The sequence below is a fragment of the Protopterus annectens genome, chromosome 8.part1, assembly GCF_019279795.1.
Source record: "Protopterus annectens isolate FY-2018-M chromosome 8.part1, PAN1.0, whole genome shotgun sequence".
Lineage (NCBI taxonomy): Eukaryota > Metazoa > Chordata > Ceratodontiformes > Protopteridae > Protopterus > Protopterus annectens.
In genome coordinates this window covers 348,260,053-348,281,264 of record NC_056742.1, presented here as the reverse complement: position 1 = coordinate 348,281,264, position 21,212 = coordinate 348,260,053, and the positions used below count along the sequence as shown (strand labels likewise).

The 21,212-nt window shown below is 40.7% G+C and overlaps 1 protein-coding gene across 1 annotated transcript in view; it reads left to right on the top strand.

Moving 5' to 3' along the window:
* Positions 1–21,212, top strand: part of LOC122810344 (WT1 interacting protein) — a 1,063,629-nt gene that overhangs the window by 377,877 nt on the left and 664,540 nt on the right. Inside the window, exon 2 of the mRNA XM_044081920.1 lies at positions 20,693–20,794. Within this exon, the coding sequence (XP_043937855.1) occupies positions 20,693–20,794 (102 nt within the window). The remainder of the gene's footprint in view (positions 1–20,692; positions 20,795–21,212) is intronic.

Below are 21,212 nucleotides of genomic sequence, written 5' to 3'. Positions count from 1 at the left end.
TATACCACACTATTAGGTAAAAGTCTGGATAGGAGTTTAGAAAGTGGTGAGAATAACTTTAATAATTCAAAAGCAGCTATAAATTTTATGATGAAATGTAATTGTATTTTCAAAAACATAGTTTTCAAAAATTGGAACGCTTTTAAGGGTTAACTCTGAACTATTAAATTTGGTAGGTGATGTCCACTCTCTTTATAGAAAAGCAAAAAAGAAAAAGGAAAACTAGTTGTACAGGAATGATATCAGCATACAGATTACTAACAAGAGTGTTGTCATAACTTTTAATGTATGATCTGTGTCAGAGATCAATTTGCATTCTTATTAAAAATAAGAAAACAGGATTCAAGCTGGAACTGCTTGTTAATACCAAAGTTTATTAAGTAAAAATAAGAGATGAGTACTTTTGCCTTTGTCAGAGCGTCATACGATCTGAGATATAATATAAATTGCAAGTAGTATGTACTTTTCTGTTTTCCATATAAAAGCCATGTAAATTACTATGAAGGCATTAATCCAAGAACACTTACACAGATCACAATCAATGATCATGGCTGGAACAGTGGTACACACACACTTTGCATTTTTATTGGTATTGGTGCTGTTTATTCCTAGTCTAAGTTAACTACAAAGTCACTTTGTATCTGACTGTTGATTTGTGTGCTTACATAGCAAATAACGAGGTAAACATCTATTGCATATTTGTTATATTGCAGCTTATAGAAAAGGAAGTCATGTTAAAGAGCTTTTAGAAGGAATGAATTCTGGATTAGTTAACAACCAAGTTATCACTAGCAAATAAAGGAAGGGTACAAAAAAGTGTGGTACTTGCAAGCAATGCCTATGTATGACCGAGTGTTTATACCAAGTGAATACTGGGTCCATTATATCTCCAGCTGATGGTAATTGCTTGTACAAAGGATTAGTTTACGTTGCTTTTTGTAACCCATGAGGTGCATTTTATACTTGCACAAAGGGTTACTGTATAGAGAGTGGACCCCTGAGGGAGGGCTAGCAGGTGAGGTAGTACAGCAGTTGGTAGTGCCAAGAGCCTACTGTCTGGCACTTCTAGCCATAGCCCATGTTATCCCCTTTGCAGGTCATATGTGCATAGAGCATACAAAGAAATGTATTATGCAGAACTTTTATTGGCTTTGGATTTCCAGGGATGTAACAGGGTACTTCAGGACCTGTGAGCAGTGTCAAAAAGTAGGCAGGGTAGGAGACAAGGTCAAAGCTCCTTTGATGCCTTTGCCTGGTGACTGAGGAGCCATTTCAGAGGGTAGATATGGATATTGTGGGGCCTCTGAGTAACCCAGGTTCCACAGGGAAGAGGTATATCCTAGTGATAGTAGATTATGCGACCAGTTACCCTGAGGGAGTGGCTCTGTCCTCCACTGAGGCAGAAAAGGTGGCAAATGCTTTGTTAGAGATTTTCAGCATAGTAGGTTTCCCAAAAGAAATACTGACTGACAGAAGTGCCAATTTCATGTCAGGCTTACTGGCTTATATGTGGAAGCACTGTGGAGTGAAGCACCTAAAGACCACCCCTACCATCCCCAAACTAATGGTCTTGTGGAGAGGTTAAACTCTACACTAAAGACCATGTTATGGGCATTTGCAGATCAGTTTAAGAGGGAGTGGGACAAATATTTGCCCCATCTGTTGTTTGCTTACAGAGATGTGCCCCAGGAATCCACAGATTATTCACCCTTTGAGTTGCTGTATGGGCACAGGGTAAGGGGACCTCTAGATTTGATTCATGATGAATGGGAAGGTAGGTGTGAATCCCACAAGGAGTTTGCTGAGGCATATATCCTAAACCTTGGGAAAAGGCTCTGGGAACTCATGGGCTTGGCCCAGGAGAACCTGGCAGAAGCCCAACAGCAGAAAGAGGTCTGGTATGACAGGGATGCTCGAGCTAGAGAGTATGCTGCGGGGAAGCAGGTTATGGTTCTCATTCCTCTTAGACACAATAAGCTGCAGGCAGCTTGGGAGGGACCCTTAAAAGTGGTAGGGATGTCAGTGATGTTAACTTCATGGTAAAACTGCTAGGCAGAAGGCAGGGGCACAAACTGTACCATGTTAACATGATGAAACCTTACCATGATGGAGAGGCCCTTGTGCTGAGTATTTACAGTGGATGGCAGGAGGAGTCCGAGGGGGATCTGGTGACTGATCTCCTCAATGAGGCTCAGACTTACACCTCAGTGGCAGGGGTAGCAATGTCCCAGCAGCTATCCTGTATCCAGGTTTGAGAAGTCTGAGCAGTGTTACAGAAGTTTGGGGGCATGTTCACTAGGAAACCAGGGTGTATCCACCTGGTGCAGCATGATGTGGATACAGGACCCCAAAGGCCTATCAAGCAGACTGCTTATAGGGTGCCTGAGAGAGTCAAACAGACTCTGAGGCAGGAGATACAGGAAATGTTAGAACTGGGGGTAATCCAGGAGTCCAGCAGTGTTCAAGCCTCCCGAGTGGTGCTGGTACCAGAGAAGGATGGTAGCACCAGGCTCTGTGTGGGCTACAGGAAACTAAATAGTCGCACAGAGTCACATGCTTACCCCATGCCTAGGACAGATGAAGCCCTAGAGAAGCTGGGTATGGCTAAGTATCTTACCACTACTGATCTTACCCAGGGCTACTGGCAGGTGTCCTTGACTCCCAACGCTAGAGAGAGGTCAGCCTTTGTGACTCCTTTCAGCTTGTATAAGTTCACAAAGATGCCCTTTGGATGAAAAATGCCCCGGTGACTTTCCAGAGGCTTGTAGATCAAATCCTAGTAGGAGTTCCCTTGCTTACCTGGATGTTATTGTCATCTACAGCCATTCCTGGCAAGAACACCTTCAGCATGTCAGGGAGGTGCTGGGTAGACTGTAGAGGGCAGGGTTGACCATTAAACCCAGTAAGTATCAGGTGGGTATGGCAGAGGTCTCCTACCTAGGACATAGAGTGGGGAGTGGTAAGATCAGGCCAGAACTTGCCAAAGTGGAAACCATTCAAGCATGGCCTGCCCCTGTTACCAAAAAGCAGGTGAGAGCATTCTTAGGGACAGCAGGGTACTACAGAATGTTTGTCCCCAATTATAGTACCGTAGCTACTCCCCTCACAGACCTGACAAGGAAAAACAGGCCAGATAAGGTAATGTGGACTCCAGCATGTGAGCTGGCATTCCAGAAGCTTAAAGGAGCTTTGGGAGGACCCCCTGAGTTAGCCAGTCCAGATTACAGCAAATAATTTGTTGTGCAAGTGGATACTTCAAACCATGGGGTAAGGGTTGTACTCAGCCTGCTTTCCTCAGAGGGAGAAGAGCACCCAATGGTATATCTTAGCCACAGGCTCCAACCTAGGGAGGAATGCTATGCAGCTGTAGAAAAGAATATGGGCAGTGCAGAAACTTCAGCCTTATCTGTATGGAAGGAAATTCACTGTAGTTACAGACCACAATCTCTTAACATGGCTACAGTGAGCCAGCCAGAAAAATGCCAAGATACCAAGGTGGAGCCTAGGGTTGCAGGCATATGATATGACAATGCAGCACTGCAGTGGGGTTAGCAATGCCAACACAGATGGGCTCTCAAGACAAGGAATGGGTGAATATATTCCCAGATAGGCTCATTCCTCTCAAGCAACGTTTCTCAAGGATCACATGAAAAACTAGCCTGAGTCTTCGAAGGGGGAGAAGAAGTGTGATGAAAGGAGATACTGCCAGCACAGCTAGCTGGAATTTTACAAATAATATATGCCATTGGTGAATATTGAAATGATTTATACAAGATGCTTGTGTATTAGAAATGTATGTCATCTGTATATCAAACTGCTCTGTACAGATGTTTGTGTTGAAAAGGTATTTGTAAAAGTACTGTGTTTAAAATGTATCCACAGTGTGCCCTGCTGGAAGAGAACACAAATGTACATGCAGTAATGTAACTGTTTAAATGTATATATTTTAACAGTGGAAATTGGGATACAGGAGATTAACCTCAGTCTAGTAAACTTTAGAAACATACTTGAAATTAAATTATTTTATAGGACACAATAAAGAGGCTACCTCTCAAGTTTTCAATACAGCTAGAAACACAGAGTCTGTGCTAGAAAGCTTTCTGTATTGTCCTTGGAGTGACCTAATTGCTACTTTTGAAGCATAAAGGAATACAATTGTTTTATGACTTCCAGCATCTGCCAAATATCTGAGGAAAAGCCCTTGTCTGTACATTTTTACAGGTAGATGCTAAATGCTGCTAGCTTCTAGCAATGGTGGTTTTGGCCTGGGACTTAGAAGTCAGATGAACAGAAATTATGTAATTCTGCAAGCTATCCCAGCAGTAATATTTTAGATACTAATTGAGAAGTTTCTTAGTGAGATAAAGCATTCTGCATTATGTCTTGGACCTGATAACAAGATCCATTCACCACACATCTGCCTTACTCTAATGAAGTAAGTTTCTAGGGAACAGTATAATTCTCTTAGATGCAGTCAAGAATATAGCAAAGCTTAGTTTAGATTTTATTTTTGTATTAGCCTGCACTGCAATGTTACTTTAAATATTTCCTGTGGTTTTGAACTCTGATGTCACTGTGAATATATATTTAGTATTTTCTTGTTCTTTTATTATTTATTATTAAATAAATTTAAACCTTTCATTGTTGCTGATCTGTGTAGAGATATTTAAAATTTGAGAGTATTTGCTTATTTATTTGGTGACACTGTATAGGCCACTCCTACTAGCCTTGCTCTTGGTCAAACTGCCGTTTGCATTAGTATTACACAGTAAGATTGGACACTCTTTGCTAAGGGCCTTAAGGTAGCTGGCAGAAGGGTTCTGGTGACAGTGAAAACTACCTTATAGTCTGGGCAAAAGAGGACATAGCTAGTAAACCTGTACCAGCCTTTCCCAGGGTGTGTGTGTGTGTGTGTGTGTGTGTGTGTGTGTGTGTGTGTGTGTGTGTGTGTGTGTGTGTGTGTGTGTGTGCAAATCAAAATTCTCAAAAAATGTGTGTGTGTGTGTGTGTGTGTGTGTGTGTGTGTGTGTGTGTGTGTGTGTGTGTGTGTGTGTGTGTGTGTGTGTGTGTGTGTGTGTGTGTGTGTGTGTGTGTGTGTGTGTGAACTACTTGGGCAGGGAAATGAAGCACTGGTTGGACAGAAAGAGAATGTTGGAGGACTTGGATTGGAATCCTGGCTAAGGACTCAGCTCTGTAGCTGTGTCAGTGGGGAGTCTTATTGAGGATCTAGAGAAAGAAAGAATAACCAGCCCAGGACTGACTCTGGTCTCTCTGTGCTCTTAAGGGAAATTGTACTTGATGCAGAGAGCTGCATCTGGAAATACTGTGTGTGTGTACTTATCATCCTGTCAGTGAACATCCCCAGTGGTGAGGATAGAGGCTCCTTGATTACTGGTGCAGTGGAGGGTTGTCACAACAGCAATGAGTTTCAGTTAAATAGTGTGATCCATGAAATAAATCTTTGGGATCCAGGATTAAGTTCTAGCAGACCTTGGATGAGTTAGAAGCAAAAGTAAAATGCAATATTGTGTTTCTATGGAAATGAATTAATGACTTCAGATAATACATAAGCATTAGCACTGTGATAAAAGAGGCAGCACATGTTAAAATATTTAATGACTTGCAGTATAAAAGATTATTAAATACTGTGTAAGTAAATATTAATGACTTTAGAAATACTGCTTAAAAGGTACTGTCCCTTATCATGCTTACTCTACACCCTTTAATATATAAGAATAACTAGGGAATAATAATTTATAGTTCAGAGTGCTTTTCATAGGTTCAAAGGTGTGCACTAGGCTAATGGCCCTGGAGCCTTTACAAGCCTAGCCTATAGGATTACCCTGGCATCGTGCCACCCAACCTTAGTTCCTAATGCCTCTGTTGAGTAGAGCCACTGTAGTGATCCCCGGGGTGAATTTTCTATTTCCCATCCACTCATCAAGATTTCTATTGAAGAGGGCCAGTGAGGTGCTCTGTTTGATATGTATGGGAAGTCTATTCCATAGACTGCAAACTGTGACTCACACTTTTCAGAGCAAGCTGTTATTGTCTTGCACACTTTTTTGGACTACATAAATCTGACCATATTCATTTACAAAGATGTCCTCATGTTCTTTCATAATTTTTGGATTGTCTGACCCAGACAGATGACACATATTCATGGCATTGTATCATTTATGTGTACAATTTTTGGACTGCAGAAACTTGATGGCAGATTTTTTCTTACATTTTGTAATGACCTTCTTTAAGTTTTGGACATCTAAAAACTGGCACCCACACAAAGTGTCATATGTGTAGCACAAATATGACTAAGATTCATTCTGCTATTTCTGTTTTTCCAAATTAACTCTTATTACTTGAGAAAAAAAATATAGAATACTTAAAGTGCAAGCCAGAGTTTTGTAGTATTTTTAGAAACATTAGCAGAATTACTCACCAATAAATAGTGTTTCCAGTAATATCTTGTTAAAAGACTAAAAATGATGTTTCCATTTTGAGTGCAATGCAAGCTTCAGTGTTAAGTACTTTGGTCAATCTAGTATATAAAGGCAAGAACAATGTAATGTAATGTAAACACAAAACAATATATTTGACAGATAGGGACCCATTAGCCCACCTAGTCTGTGTTTTATGCCTGCCTATTAGGTAATCTGGTTCTGAGCAAAGGTACTTGTATTAAAGTGTATGAAATGTAGGCTACTGGAAGGAAGTTACGGTACATGGTACTGTAGCTTTCTAATCAGAACCAACTGAATCCAGATCCAGTTTGCCAGTCAGAGCTGTCTGTATAAATCAAACAGCATATTTAATCTGTGAGCTGTATATTTTCATTTACAACATCTCTATGAAAATTCCATGAATCTTTTAATGAAAATGTTTAAAATGGTATAGAAGACCTAAACTGTTTATGCAGTGTTTTAAAGGGACAATGAGAGTGGCACTACTTTACCATCATGTCAGAAAGAAGAGTAAAATCTATTGGGTCAGGCAGCATTTGAGGCTAGAGATTAATATACTAACTGTAAGAATACTATTGGATTCTGGGACTCTAGGAGTATGGGCCTAAAATTTGGACTGAAAGAAGGGGACTGAAACAGTGTGACTTGCTCAAGCACAATTGCTGACTGTTGAAAACAGTTGCAAAAAAAAGCCAACATAAAGAGGCAAACATACTTGTACGTTGTCTCATAATGAGTTAAGTGGCATTGCTATCATTTTACAATTGTAGTTCCCAGATGTTCTGCAGTACATTTAAACTGCTTATCATATTTGTACACAAACCAGAATAAATGAGGACCATGGTCATTTCCCTTACCATGTTGAGGTGTACTAAAATATTTCGGCTTTTCCCGGTTAGGGGTCACAATGAAACTCCGGTCCACTAATGATTGGCAATGGATTTTATGGTGTCGAGTTGCCAGCTCGATGCCCAACCTTCAAAGAAGGCACACCCATTCAGGCACGCACCTACCTGCATGTCTTTAAACGTCATACGACCGCGGGGAGGACATGCAGACTCCACACAGAAGGCGCTTCAGCCAAGAATCGAATGGGAGAACCTCTTGCTGTGAGGCTACAATGCTAACTGCTGCACCACCGCGGTCCTACCATATTGAGGTGTACAGTGTAAGGAAAGCCAAAAGCATTTGTAGTCCCTATGGAAGATAAGCTATAGAGGAAAACATTCTGATAATCCTGTGTTTCTGTGCATGGTTCAGTTGTAATGCACCCCTGACATATAGAATAAGCTATAATACTCTGCATTTGGTGCATGCCTTCCATTTCCTTGCTTCTAAAAAGACCTAAAATGGAGTCCTTCCAAATATGTGGACTCGTTTTTGCTTCATAAACAGAGAAATAAACAACAAGACAGTGGTACCTTACATCTACAGAGTCATTAAAAGTTATTTTTCCTTTCCATAGTCTTGGCAAATTATGTTTTTTTTGTAGAAGATATGCGAATAGCCCTAATCCCAGAGCACATCTATATTTAAACGTTCAGAATTTAGCATTTCTTTTGAAGTTAGCAAAAGTAAAATGTAAGCCTATAACAGAGTTTATTTTGAGTTTTTCTTGCTAGTTTGATGCATTATTCTGTTTCTGACTACTTTAACCTTAAATTATATTAGGACAGAGGTGAATCTTTTCACAACATGATCAGGCAAATCTTTATTTCAAGTATTACTATAAAAACAACCAAACCAAAGATTTCTTTCAAGTACTACTATGAAAAGCACAAGTCAGTTGTAAGATGTTTCCACACAAAACACTTATCTATAAAAGCTTATTCAGTAAATCTGGTATCTAATAATTAGATATGTAGTGCTGTGGGAACTTATGTTGTGGTTTGGATGCAAGTGGTATTTTCTCAGAGTACTATGCCAGAAAAAGGAAACACTATCCAAGACGCTGCAATATTAGAATGCAGTTATGTTAAAAACGTTCAGTGCTTTGTACCATTAACCTCATAAAACAAAATATTTCCTGTATGCTAAAGTGTTTTCCACTGTTTTGTGTTCTGCTGAGTTTCACATCCTGCTATGTGATAATCTGCTCAGTGCTGCTCAATTACACACAGCCTAGCGAATGAATGCTGTATAACTGTAAATGTCTGATGCTAATATGTGTCTGTTCTGATTTTTGACAAATCTAGTGGAATGAGGTTAACCTATTCCTGTAGGACAATGGAATGCCAGAGTCTGCTGACTTGTATGCCCTTCTCCAGTTGTGGTTGTCGTATTCCAGGTAATGCGCAGAAAGGATGTCTGACTTTGTCAGTTTTTCGGTAGTATCTTATTCAAATGTAGAGAGTGTGCTTGTGTCATTAGTGCATCCCGAACACATGAGGTATTCTACTTTATTTAGAGCTTTCAACTGTGATTACCTTTTACTTCCTCAGTAGTGTGTGATTACTCTATGTCTGTGAATTACTTTTGTTTTATTTTTTGTGAATTTTGTCACCCAGGCTGGGTCTGCAAATGGCCTGTTGTGATCATTGAACTACCCTGCTAACAAACTTCAATAAAATGAAAATAAAATAAATTGCGGATAACCATGGTCTTCTGTTAGGTACAGTGTGAAACATATATCAGACTTTACACCAGTTATTGCTTTTATAACATTGTTCTTTTAGCATTTGTGCTGGCAGTCCAACCATAGTATGCTATGTATTTAGATGTCTGTGAGATGGACATCTTACAGTATTATTAGATGTTCATAGGTTCATAGGTATATACTAAGCTAATGACCACTGGGGCCGCTATAAGCCTAGCCACGCAACCCAACACAATTACATCCCATTTGGTAATGTGTCTTAATGGAGGGTATGCTTGTTATGAGAGTTATGTTATTTAGGTGTTTACTAAAATGTTATGTGGGGGGCTATGTTAGTTAGGGAATGTTTACTGCTAGCCTTGGTCTGTAAGATACATGGGGGGCAGCTCAGGGATGAATTTATGATTAGCCATCCAATGTTAGTTAGGGAATGCTTATTGTTGGCTTCTGGCTGTAAGAGACATGGGGTCCAGCCTAGAAATGAATTTGTGATTTCCCATCTAATGATCAAGGTTACATATGAATAGGGTTAGGGATGAACTCTACTTCACATGGATGGAAAGCCTATTCCAGAGCATGGGGATCCTGCGATGCACATGTGTGTCTCACCAGCATGTTCTTTTTTATGTCGCAAGCAAAGTTCAGATCCCTAAATCTAATGTTCCTGGCGCTACTCGTTTTACAGATGTGCAAAAGTTCCATCAGGGCTGGATCTAAGGATGCTTTACATGCAAGCACAGATCACCTCTCAACAACCTGTAGGAGACTGACTCTAGAGACAGGGCTCTAAGGTGATCTCTAAAGGATGGTATGTTAATACTCTGGATTCTTTTGGTGATGAACCTCTGTGGGTATTCCATTTGTTGCATTTGCCTAGTCAAGTACATGCCAAAGGGAGCATTGTACTCAGTGATGGGTCTGATAAGGGATGAGTAGAGTGGTACTGTAACCTGGAGGTCATACTCTTATTTATAAGTTGGGTGTCATACAATGATTTTCTTACTATCTTGGCTACATGTTGGTCAAAGGCCAGATTACTGTCTACATTTGCTCCCAGATAATTAACTACTGGATCAACTGTTAGGGTATGTTGTAAATGGAGTAATTTTACCAGGTAGACTTTTTCTCAAAAGTCACTATAATGCACTTCTTTGCATTGTTTTAATCTGTGGCATTGGCACCAGTCATTTGTCTGTGTTATCCTCTTACAGGATGTTAGTGTCATGGGCAAATTTATGATAGCTGCCAATTTACCATCATCTGTGCACTTAGTGAGGCAGAGGCCCTTGACATTAGCCTTAACCTCTGAGAAGTAGATGCCAAACATGAGTGGGTCCAGCACGGAGCCCTGTGGTACTCCACTAGTGACCTGCCTCTTTGTGAAGGTGGCCTCACCAGTTCTGACTTCTTGGGTCCTATGTTCAAAATTTAGATCAGTGTTGTAGTAGCCTAAGCTATTTGTGTTATATCTTTGCCTGGGATATGATTACCATGCAGCTTTCATAGCTTTAGGAAACCTTCTACATGCCCAAAGTGTCATTAGCAAAGAGCAGAGCCATGTAAAGGACAGTTTGGATGTCAAAAGCTTCAGAGGTTTCTTGCCACTGAAGTACTGTGACTATGTGCTTTGTGGAAGTAATGGACAGCTAACAATACTTTTAAGGCTGGGCAGATAAGTAGCAGTTTGGAGTAAACCTTCCAGTATGTCATTGCTGTGTGAAAATTGTTATTTTTCCTTGTTAATATATCTTTAAGGAAATGCTTTTTTGTTGGACAGTTTTGTTACTGAATGGCTTTTTTTACTTATACAATCCTTGTATAAATAAACTGCGTAAAAATCTGTTTTTAATGACATACTGTACATTTTTTGTGGAGTGAGTGTATGTGTGGAGCATGAGTTGCGCTTTTAGGAACAGTCATTGAAGATTTTATTTCAGAACCTTTATTTTCATGTTAGAAGATATGCTCGTAGTCAGGAGGTTGCACTTGTGCAGGAGCATGCTTGAACCTTTTTAAGGCATTGATAGTAGAGCTGACAAAGACTACTGCATGGTGGTGGGAGTTGGAACACACACCCTGGAGCACTATGACACTGCACCAGCGTCCTCAATTTCCTCACTGGCCCTGGACCAGAGCGGTGTTGTGCACAGGGGATTGAGGCTAAGCTAGGCCCTGTAGACCCAGTGAATGTGAAGCAAAGTAGTGGCAACTGATTGTGAGATGCAGGGAGGAGAAAAAACATGAGTTTTGTTTAAGGAATAAATAGTGCAGTCCTCAGCAAGAGAACAGAACTACAGAAAATTAGAAATGAGTTAAGTGTTGCAATGCATGTGTCTCTTAGGTTTACAGTACCTATTTTAATAAATATATAATCACTGTTAGTCACCCCTGTGTTCAGCATTTCACAAATGTCATGTGTCATAAAAAAAACTAAAGGGATGTGTGACTTGGCCAGAAACACAAATGATTTGGTTGCAATCCCAGGCTTTCTCTGTGGTACTTAAGTCTGTCATGGTGAACTGAGTGGTTACACAGTGAGTACCACACTTAATTGCTTAAGTAGTGTTTTGGTTGTGTTTACTGTTGTTTTCCACTTGGCTTAGTACATGGGCTAGAATGAATACAAATCCAGTCAATGTAACTGAATAGTGGATATTTTTTATTAATACGTTGTCTCAGGGAGAAAATGAGATCCTAAACAGTTAAAGGAAGATTGTCAGTGGTGTTTTGAACTGTCTGCTGGTAGATACTAGTAATCTCAGTTTATTTACCATGGCCATTTCTCTTTTTTTACTTTTTTGCATGGAAGGCCAGTGTGAAAGGTAGAAGCTGTGTGCTTGTGAAGGATGATGCAGTCCCCTCACCCTTTTTCTTCAGTTATACATGGAACCTCTGAGGCAGCTGTGAGAGACGGCAAAAGGCATTTTGGTTCTGTGCCAGGCAGCAAAAAATAATTTGATATTTGTAAAGTTTTATCATCTGTCAGACTCCTTTATATGGTGCAGTAACAGGCATTTTGTTAGCATTGCTGCAGGACAAACTGAGAGCACATATAGTTACGAAGTCACAGAAACAAACATTCTTTGCTGAAAAAAATGTAATTAAGCTATACTGAGTTCAAACCCCCACACATAAAACAAATTATATGAATAACTGTGTACCGTAGCTCATATAACAAGCTACAGAATAAATTATTAAACAGCATATGTTAATTTTATGAGGGCCCTGCCCTTTAAGTCTTTCTTATTAAATATAATGTCTCTGAGGCTGTACATTTTTTTAATGTAATTACTTGTGGGTTGTTGATTACATACAGGTGAGTAATGACATTCAGAAGTAATGAAAATCAGAGAAGTCGAACTCAGGAACTATAATTTATCATTGTTCATTTCTCTAAAATGTTTTGAGCAACCATATGGAACCCTGTGAGACAAGGAATAAATAAAGATAGAGACAGCAGATTGCGTGTATTTAGTTATTTTCTGTTTCTGGTGGCTCTGTATAAAGGTATTCTGATAGCTGTATGGGCAGTTAGATAGAGGTTAAGTATTTAAAACTTGATTTCAAGTGCCTTCTTTCAGCTTTTCCCGGTTAGGGGTCGCGATACTGGAACTCCGGTCCGCTAATGATTAGCAGTGGGTTTTTACAGTGCCGAGTTGCCAGCCTGACGCCCAACCTTCAAAGAAGGCACAGCCATTCATGCATGCACCTATCTGCATGTCTTTAGACATCACTCGACCATGGGAAGGACATGCAGACTCCACACAGAAGGCGCTCCAGCTGAGAATCGAACAGGAGAACCTCTTGCTGTGAGGCGACAATGCTAACCGCTGCACCACTGCGGCTCTTAAAACTTGATTTCACATTCAGTTGGTTAATTCATTCCTCCTGAGGGACTTCGATTTGGCCTCTGGTATGAACTCTCCATTTCTCCCATCTGAGATCAAGTGTCCCGTGACCCATTTGTTCCTTGCCCCTGACCTCAGTGTATTCCCCATTCAGAGTGAATTTTGGGCCCATCCAACCTCCCCAGAGTGATACCCTATTGGCCGATTTATCTCTTGGGCAGACTTCTCCTTCTATGTTCCTCCTAAGAGGTGAGGGTCAGATGGTAGGGAGAGGGCAGTTAGAAAGTCAGGTGAGCTAACTTAGCTCCTATCTCCATGGCAGCACTGCAGTTGTTACAGAAGCAAGCTACTCAGGGAAGCATGCATGCACTTTACAGCCTATGGCTTCCCTTGTAATAGACAGTGTAAGCTCTGCTTGGCTGTAGCTGCCTGTGATGTGGATATCCCACCACTGACAACCAATATGTGATGTGGATATCCCACCACTGGACTAGTAATCAAGGAGCCTCAATCCTAACCACTGGTATCAGTGGGGGACAGTCACTGAGAGGATAACAGGTACGCACACAGTATTTCCAGATGCAGCTCTTTGCATCAAAAGTGCCATTTCCCATAAGAGCATACAGAGACCACAGTCAGTCCAGGGCTGGTTTCTCCCTCTCTCTCCAGATCCCCAGTAAGACTTCCCACTGGCACAGCTATAGAGTTGAGTCCTTAGCCAGAGATCCAAGCCAAGTCCTGCAACACTCTGTCTGTCCAACCTGGGATTCGTGTCCCTGCCTAAATAGCTGACACACACACTCTTGGAGATTTGATTTACACACACAAACACACACACACACACACACACACACACACACACACACACACACACACACACACACACACACACACACACCTGGGAAAGGCTGGCACAGGTTTGCTAGCTATGCCCCCTTCTGCACAGACTATAAGGTAGTTATGACTGCCACCAGACACTCCTGCCAGTTACCTTAAGGCTGTTCCAATGGTACTCAATATACTGAGTGAAATTAATATTAGTACAAATGGCAGTTTGGCCAAGAGCAAGGCTATTAGAAATGGCCCACACAGTGTTACCAAATAAATGTGCAAGTACTCTCAAAACTTAAATATCTCTACAAAGATCAGTCACAGTGAAAGATTTAAATATATGAGGTTTAAATAAATGAGACCAACGACTGGTGTCAGAAGCATGGCCTTAAGCTCAATGCCAACAAATATGTCATCATCCCCTTTGGGAAAAACCTGGTTCCCATGAATTACCACATCGATGGTAGTCCACTGAAGACAGAAGGCGTTATAAGAGGTCTGGGAACACAGGTTGACAGCAACCTCTGTTTTGACCACCACATTGCCACTGTGGTCATAAAGTCCTTCTATGTGGCACATCTCATTACTAAGGGTTTTGCATCCAGGAAGAAAGAAGTCATTGTCTCCGTCTACTCTTCGCTCATTAGGCCAATCATCGAGTACAATGCCCCATTTGGCATGTACCTCACTAGACACCTGCAACAACTGGAGAGGCTGCAGAAGTACCTCACAAAGAGGACCCAAGGCCTTAAACACTTGTCCTATATGGACAGACTCAAAAAACTCCAACTGTTTTCTGTCTCATATCACCTACTTAGAGGTGATCTCTGCTTGACTTACAAAGCCATGTCTGACCCAGCTCTGTTAGAAATGCTACATGTAAAGAAATCCCAATCTCTGGGCACCACATGCTCCAGAGACCTGAACCTCATTACCACAATCAACAGAATGTGCTGGAGGGATAGGCTCATAACCCAGAGACTGACCATGCTATGGAATGGACTTCCCATACATGTCAAACAGAGCATGTCACTGGCCCTCTTCAAGAGACATCTTGATGAGTGGATGGGAAATAGAAAATTCACCCCGGGGATCACTCCAGTGACTCTACTCGACAAAGGCACTGGGAACTAAGGTCGAGTGGCATGATGCCAGGGTTGTAAAGGCCCCAGGGCCATTAGCCTAGTACACACCTATGAACCTATAATAAATAATAAAAGAACAAGAAAATACTAAGTATATATTCACAGTTACATCAGAGTTCAAAACACAGGCACTATTTAAAATAACATTGAAAGACAGGCTCAGACAAATAAAGAAAAACAATATCTAAACTAAGCTTCACTATATTCCTGACTGAATCTGAGAGAATCACTATTCCCTAATAACTTACTTAACAGAGCAAGGCAGATGATGTGGTGAATGGTTCTTCTTGTTGTCAGGCCCAAGACAGAATACAGAATGCTTGGTCTCATATTACATATTACTTCTGAGATAGCTTGCAGAATGACATCACTTCTGGTCATCTGACTTCTAGTTCCCATGCAAACCCCCATTGCTGGAAGCTGTCAGGACTGAGCACCTACCTGTAAAAATACACGCACAAGGACTTTTGCTCAGATCTGTGGCAGGTGCTGGAAGTCATACAATAATTTCATACCTCCATGCTTCCAGAGTAATAATTAGTTCACCCCAAAGACAATACAGAAATCTTCCCAGTACAGACTTTCTGTCTCTGACTGCATTGAAACCTGTGAGATAGTATCTTAATGGTCTAGCATATAAAGTGATTTAATTTCAGATATTTTTTAAAGTTTGCTGGATTGAGGTTAACCTGCTGTCTCCCAGTTTCCTCTGTTAAAACATATATATTTAAATAGTTACAATAGTGCATGTACATTTCTGTTCTCTGGACTTGGGCACAATGTGGATACATTTTAATCAAAAGCACTTTACAATTACCTTTCAACACAAATGTCTACAAAAATCACTTTGATGTACACATGACAAACAATGCTAATACATTTGTAACATCAGCATCTTGTATGACATACAGTTCTAATAGATTTGTAACACAAGCAACTTGTATAATCAGTTTGATATTCACAAATGACATATAATTATTTACAAAATTCCAGCTAGCTGTGCTGGCAGTACCTCCTTTCATCACACCTCTCCCCCCTTCGGTCAGCATTATACTGTTTGCATACTCTTTCAAACATATGAATAAAACTATCACAATTATTACCTTCTTGGTACTGAGGAAGAAGTTTACTGACCTTTATTGCTTCTGGAGTATGGTTACTCCCTTCCCCGTTACCTCTATGACCCTGGCGAAGAGTCAGCGTTTCTTTTTCATATTGCCTCTACCACTCATTGACTTCAACTTCAAGATGACTCAGTCCCTCTGCAGATGCTAATTCCATCTGTTTCTCCTTTTCTTCAGCTTCCAAATGCTGCAGTCTGTCTGTTGATTCTAGTTCCAAATGTTCAGCTTGCAGTTTAAGTATCTTTAACTCCAGATGGATTTTTAAGTCCTCTGAGGAAAGGTTGAACTGTCCATTTTCTGAGAGTTGTATATCCCCAAGGTCAGTCTGGTTGTCTTCCTTGTTGCTGGTCTGTGATTCAGCTGTGACTAAGGTTGCAATCATTTCTCCTTTAGTCAGGTTGGCATGCACCAGTTCTTTGGCTTGGCACACCTCAGCCAACTGGCTCCTTGTCAGCTTGCCATAATCCTCTGCTGAGATCTTGCCTGCTCTCTCTGACTAACTAAGCTAACAAAAATGAATAAAACTATTGTGATATGAAACTCTGAATGTCTACCATGTGGCTGCTTGAGAGTTCAAACACCTTCTTTAGTGAACACTGTTTACAGGCTACAAGAGATCAGTATCCACACCACTGAATCCCAATATGTGATGTGGTGATCCCACCACTGCCAGTGATACATCTATTCTGCAGCAGAGGTTGCTAATGCAGCAGCTGGTGCTACCATCTACCAGGATAAGTGAGCTGGCATTGGCTGCTTAAATCCTCTACTCCCTACTCAGATATTCCAGCACCAGTGATGTTAATCGAACATGGGTCAACTGGGTCTTAGTCAGGGATTAATCCCTGTGTGGCACTGGACTAGACCCAAAATAATATATTTTTTATTAAAAAAACTGTACTAGCAGTACATTTACTGCTCTGTTTCATGCAGCTTTTAACTACTCTGTTTCATTGCTCCTGATACTGTATTAGTACTGAACCTGTCAGGTAGCTACTTTATGAGAAACTGATTTTATTTATTTATTTTTTCAGAACTACTTGATGTTGCATACAAAAAAGTCATATTAGTTGAAGAGTTATAGATTTAAGAAAACTTTGAAAATGTTACTAGTTATGGCACGATTTGCTATTTTTACCCATTCTATATATTATATGAATTTTCAAGAAAGCACAGTGAGTTTTATTGGCATTCCTTTTAGCTTATTTCATGGCTTCATATGTTCATAGAGAATTACTAGGCTAGCTTTGTTAACAGACCCTTGTAAGCCTAACCAATTTCCTTTCCCGAGGTGAGAATCAGACTCTGTACCTTGTATCTGTGAGCAAAACTCCTTAGCCATTATACCAGGCTCTAATCATTAGTCACCATTAGATGAGGTCACATGAAGTTTAGACAGCTACTTACATGGCAGCTTTGTGGGATATATATTTGTATTAGTGGGAAAATTATTCTACTTCGTTTCTCCTTTTATGTTGTGATTTTGCACAAGCAAACAGTGGATTTAGAAAGGTAGGTGCTTCTCATTAAACCAAGTCATAAAAAATAATAATACATATATTCTTTTTGAACTGAAATTTGTATAATCTTGATCTGATTCCACATCCTTTTCAGGTTAGGGTTTCTAGCCACACAAAGCACTTAACCCCAAACCTGTATTGTAGATGACATTTTCTTAGAGGCAAAATATGCACTGTATGCTTCTTCTGTACTAATGAGCAGTGAGGGAGAAAGAATGGAGTTAGGATTTCTTTTCCATGCCTGAGTCTGTTTTGGGCTCAAAGCAGAGATCCAATTATGGATAGGATGCTAGTCCATCAGAGTATACACACACACACACACACACACACACACACACACACACACACACACACACACACACACACACACACACACACACACACAATCACATACCCTTGTGTGCAATTAAGATGCACACAAGTTCGCCTTTCAGCATGTTTTAGGATGTGGCAGAAAACAAGGACTTGCACACACAGAAGACATTTCTGCTGGGGATCAGACCTGAGAACTACACTCTGTTAAGCTGTGGTGCTAAGAACTGTACCACTGTGCTGTCTAAAAAAAACTAGGTATGCAAAATCCTTGTAGCTGTAGTGGAAGGAATAATTGTAAAAGGTTATTAATTAACACTTGTATCCACAGCATTTGTGGTTTGTAAATAGTGCAACAATTCACTGATTAGTAATGATGATGATGATGATGTTGATGACGGTGGTTCATATGTTCATAGGTTGGTACTAGGCTATTGGCCCTGGGGCCTATACAAGCCCAGCCATAACAATTCCCTGGCTATTTCTTCCCACATCGTTTACTTCCCTGGATCCCTGTCTAGCAGGGCGACTGACGTGATCCCCAGGGTGAATTTACTTTCTCCCATCCAATCGTCAAGGTTCCTTTTGAAGAGGGCCAAAGAGGTGCTCTGCTTGACATGTATGGGCAGTCTATTCCAAAGTCTGGGGAGTCTCTGTGTCAGGAACCTATCCCTCCAGCATATTTTGTTTATTGTGATGACAAGGTTTAGATCCCTGGAGCATGTGGCTCTGAGGGATTGGGATTTCTTTAAGTGTAGCATGTCCAACAGCTCTGGGTTTGACATGGCCTTGTATGTTAAGCAGAGATCACCTCTGAGTAGACGATATGCAACAGAGTATAGCTGGAGTTTTTTAAGGTGGTCAGCATAGGGCATCTGCTTTAGGCCTGTGATTCTTTTAGTGAGGTATTTCTGCGGCCTTTCCAGTTGTTGTAGATGTCTTGAGAGGTACATACCAAACGGGGCATTGTATTCTATAATGCGTCTAATGAGGGATGAGTACAGTGGGACAATCACCTCATTTTTTCTGGATGAAAAGCCCTTAGTGATGAGGTGTGCCACATAGAAGGATTTCCTGACTGTTGTGGCGATGTGGTTATCGAAGGTGAGACCACTGTCCACCTGTGTCCCTAAGTCTCTTATCACACTTTTGGTGTTTAGTGCACTGCCACCTATGTGGTAATTCATGAGTACATGTTTTTTCATAAAGGGGAGATAACTATACATTTTTTGGCATTGAGCTTGAGCCCATGGCTCTGGGACCAAGCATCTGTTTCTGTAAGGCCCTTTTGTAGAGTATCCACATAATTTGGGGATTCAATAATGGCTCCCAGTTTGCAGTCATCTGCGAACTTTGTTAGCCAGAGTCAGTCCCTTAGTGTTGGCCTGTACTTCAGAGAAGTAGATGCCAAACAAGAGCAGTCCCAGAACTGAACCCTGAAGTACTCCACTTGTCACTTGTCTGGAGCTGGATTTGGAGTCGGCTACTTTTACAGTGTGGGTTCTGTCAGTAAGCCAGTTGGCAACCCATCGAGTGACGTAGGGATTAATGCCCATATTAGTAACTATCTATGATTCCAGAGTGAGGAATGGTGTCAAAGGCCTTGGCGAGGTCCAGATAGGCTGTGTGGACCACCTTACCCTCATCCACAGCTCTAGAGACTCAGTCTAAGAAGTCAATCAGGTTCAGGAGACACAATTGGCCCTTCACGAACCCAAACTGGGTGGGGTCCAGTGTTTGAAGGTTGCCAGTATCTTTGTTAATAAGTTCCATGATAATACATCCCATGTGTTGTACATTTTTGTTTTTCTTTTTCTCTCTGCCCCTGCCATCTGTTAACCCTACAGCAGTCAGCCTGGCCCATCTTTCCTGGTAGGTTGATCACTGGTCACAGTAGCCCATCATATAGGCAACTATCGAACGTTTGTTTTTTTAGACCCTAATTCTATCTCTTGGCATCTACCTGTAAGCTTGCAGATATGAGGGTTTGCAGGCATGCGCACTTCCACATGTCTCAGGAAAGCTACCACATAAATAACTTGGCAGGGACCAACCTTATGTACCAACTGTTTCTGCTTCCAAGACACCTGACACCTTCCATCAGGTATCTACAGTTCAGCAATTTGGACTGACCCCCCCCCCCCCGTATGAATAAGCCAACATTAGACACTTTCTCCTTTCCTACCCTACATAGCTTTACCTGCTGCTAAGGTGCTATTGAACTGTGGTCATGTGGGTCATAGAATTTTATTTATCTACCCTATAGAACCAGGCTTTGCTCTAGAAATTAGCACCATTGTGTAGAAATGTTGTTTGTTGGGCAAGCCAAAATAATATGCACCACTGTCACAAACAAGAACAAAAACACTAACCTCCATGTCAGGCCAGAGTTTGTTCAGTAGTGTCATCATAATAATCTTTTTTAACAGACCTTATTCTGCTTTTGCATTCTGAGTTACTGTGGGGTAATTTCTCTCTTGCATGTTGCCATGTACAGGAATGGCATTTATTCACAGCTTTCACATCTCTCTAGTCTTTTTTTGAGTCATATTTAACATTTAGAAGGTAATTTGATGACTGCCTCCACAACTCTGTTATAAATATTGTTTCAAAGTAGAGCTAATTAGTTTTTCCTGACTTCATGCTTATCTTTTACTACAGCTGTTAGGGAGATTGGTCATGGGTACTTACTGTTTTTTGCTTTGTCTTTATTTCACTGTAGCTACAATTAAAATGATTCACTGTTCTTTGATTCAAGCATTTTCATTAAACTGTGACAATAAAATAATTTTAAATGTAAGGCAGTAACCAACATAATTATACGAAGTGACAAACATGTTTCCCCTTTTTTTCAGGCATCTGCATAAAGTGCCAAAAGGGTGTGTATGGAGCAAGTCAAGCTTGTCAGGCAATGGGGAACCTCTATCATACCAACTGTTTCATCTGCTGTTCCTGTGGTAAGAAGCAAGTTCTTATTCTGTTCAAAGTCTGTACCTAGATATTCATTTGTATTCCATTATAAAACTAAAGTCACAGCTTTAGAGATTTTGGAGTACTATAGTAGCATTCTTCCAAGGAGATAGTACAGTTTTGAACATAGATATCTTTCTCTTGCATTCACAAATAAATACAAATGTTATGCTTGGCTATTTCCAGTTCATGGGTGCTGAGCACTTGTGGGAAAATAAATAAAACTGATCCGTTGGTAAGACAGAGAAGTAACTAATTTTTCTTCATAAGCAATAATCAAAGTTTGATGAAACATGCCTGATAAAGCTTTTAGCTTTCACAGAGCTGTGTGTTTAAAATGCCTGCAGTTTCTTGGTTTTGCTTGTTTAGATTTCCATTAACTAAAACAACCTGTGTGGGCTGTAC